Raw genomic sequence first — 1,613 nt, forward strand, 5'->3', positions numbered from 1 at the left:
CCCCATGACAGCCCCACCCCGTGCTCCATCCGCACTCCCATCAGACACCTGGCAGGTCAGTCCAGCCTCCCCCAGCCTTGCTCCAGGTCAGTCACACCTCATGTCGACCACGCCCCCGGCCCCACCCCTCACTTACCTGGATGTAACCCAAGTTGGGGTAGCCCTTCCGCACCCCAAACCAGTTGGCGGGGTCGACGGGCCCCCGATACAGCACGGACTGGCTGATTTCCGTGGCCAGCAGATTGGTGCTGTTGGGGAAGGGCTGGGGAGAGGGCCGGACATCAGCACTCAGCCCCAGCGGTGGGGACAGCCCCTGCCTCGAGCCCACCACAGCCACAGGACAGGGACAAGGGGGCTGCCAGCCTCGGAACTGCCGTCCTAGGGAGGGGCTGGGGGCATAGAGAGGTGTCCGAGGGGAAGGGACAGAGCCAAGGACGCCCCGGGCAGCAGCTGCCCCAAGCGCTATCCCTCCCCAGGCCTAGCTGGGGATCCTCTGCTGCAGGAGGGCTCCGGCCTTAGCCGAATCAGAACAAGATGCCCTGGCATTGCGGAAGGGACCTCGGTCCTCTGCAGACCAGGCCAATGGACAACACTTCCAGGAAGCCCCCTGACTCTCGGGGCACAGGCCCTCCCCCGCCTCTGTATGCACACGCTGTGCTGAAGCAGCTGCCCCAAGGGGTAAGCTCACAAATGTGGCTGGCCTGGAGCTCCCCGCAGCCCCAGGCCACATGGCCAGGCGGGTGGTACCTGGGAGCAGTTGCTGGAGTACTCGTGGGGGTTGACCACCTTGAGTTGGTAGAGCATTCGGCACACGATGATGACACAGGTCCACACGGTGGACAGGCAGGAGGCCATGGGCCGGAAGCGCGGGTAGGGCAGGGCAAAGGCCCACAGCACCACCAGCAGGAGGTTCAGCACTGACACCTGCAGGAGGGCGGGGAGTGCCAGGCAAGGCCCAGGGACCACCCACGGTCACCTCAGACTGGACCAGAGGCCACCCACAACCGCCCCAGGCCAGGCCCAGGGACCACAGAAGACTGCCCCAGGCTGAGCAGGGACCACTCACAACCACCCCAGGCCAGGGTCCAGGGCCCACCCAGAATGGCCCCAGGCCAGGCTCCGGGAACCACCGACAACCACCCCAGGCCAGACCCAGGGACCACTCACAGCTGCCCCAGACCTCCAGGGAGGCCACCTGGATGGGGAGCAGAGGCCTGAGTGGCGACCACTGCCGGCCACGCACCTCCTTGAGGGCCACCCACACGGTGTACAGGGCCACCAGCTTGAAGACGTGCAGCTCTAGCAGGCGCCGTGTGAACACTTGCACGCGCGCGAGCACATCCGAGAAGCTGGCTGCGAGGTCCAGCAGTCGCTCAGCCACCAGGCCCCACTTGCTGGCTGCGCCTGCGGTGTGGATAATGAGCAGACGGGGCTCCCAGGCCCCCAGCACGCATGAGGCCCCAAGGGCTCTGAGGGGACTCACTATTCCCTGCCGCCACACAGAGTGGACTGGGGAATGGGGAGCCGCGTTGCCCACTCACCTTCGGGCACCTGTGTGGCCTGGTGGGGGCTGGCCGAGCTCTGCCCATCATCCCCGGGGCCGCCCTCCTCCT

General features: G+C 66.8%; 1 protein-coding gene across 1 annotated transcript in view; it reads right to left on the minus strand.

The window, feature by feature from the left end:
* The window catches only part of PIEZO1 (piezo type mechanosensitive ion channel component 1), a 20,935-nt gene that overhangs the window by 14,964 nt on the left and 4,358 nt on the right, over positions 1-1,613 (minus strand). The window contains exons 10-13 of the mRNA XM_021707410.1: positions 1,542-1,611; positions 1,244-1,404; positions 748-924; positions 137-262 (exon numbers count right to left, since the gene is read on the minus strand). Coding sequence (XP_021563085.1) covers positions 137-262; positions 748-924; positions 1,244-1,404; positions 1,542-1,611 — 534 coding nt within the window. The remainder of the gene's footprint in view (positions 1-136; positions 263-747; positions 925-1,243; positions 1,405-1,541; positions 1,612-1,613) is intronic.

Source organism: Carlito syrichta, unplaced genomic scaffold, assembly GCF_000164805.1.
Source record: "Carlito syrichta isolate Samal-C Ts95f unplaced genomic scaffold, Tarsius_syrichta-2.0.1 Scaffold317439, whole genome shotgun sequence".
Classification (NCBI taxonomy): domain Eukaryota; kingdom Metazoa; phylum Chordata; class Mammalia; order Primates; family Tarsiidae; genus Carlito; species Carlito syrichta.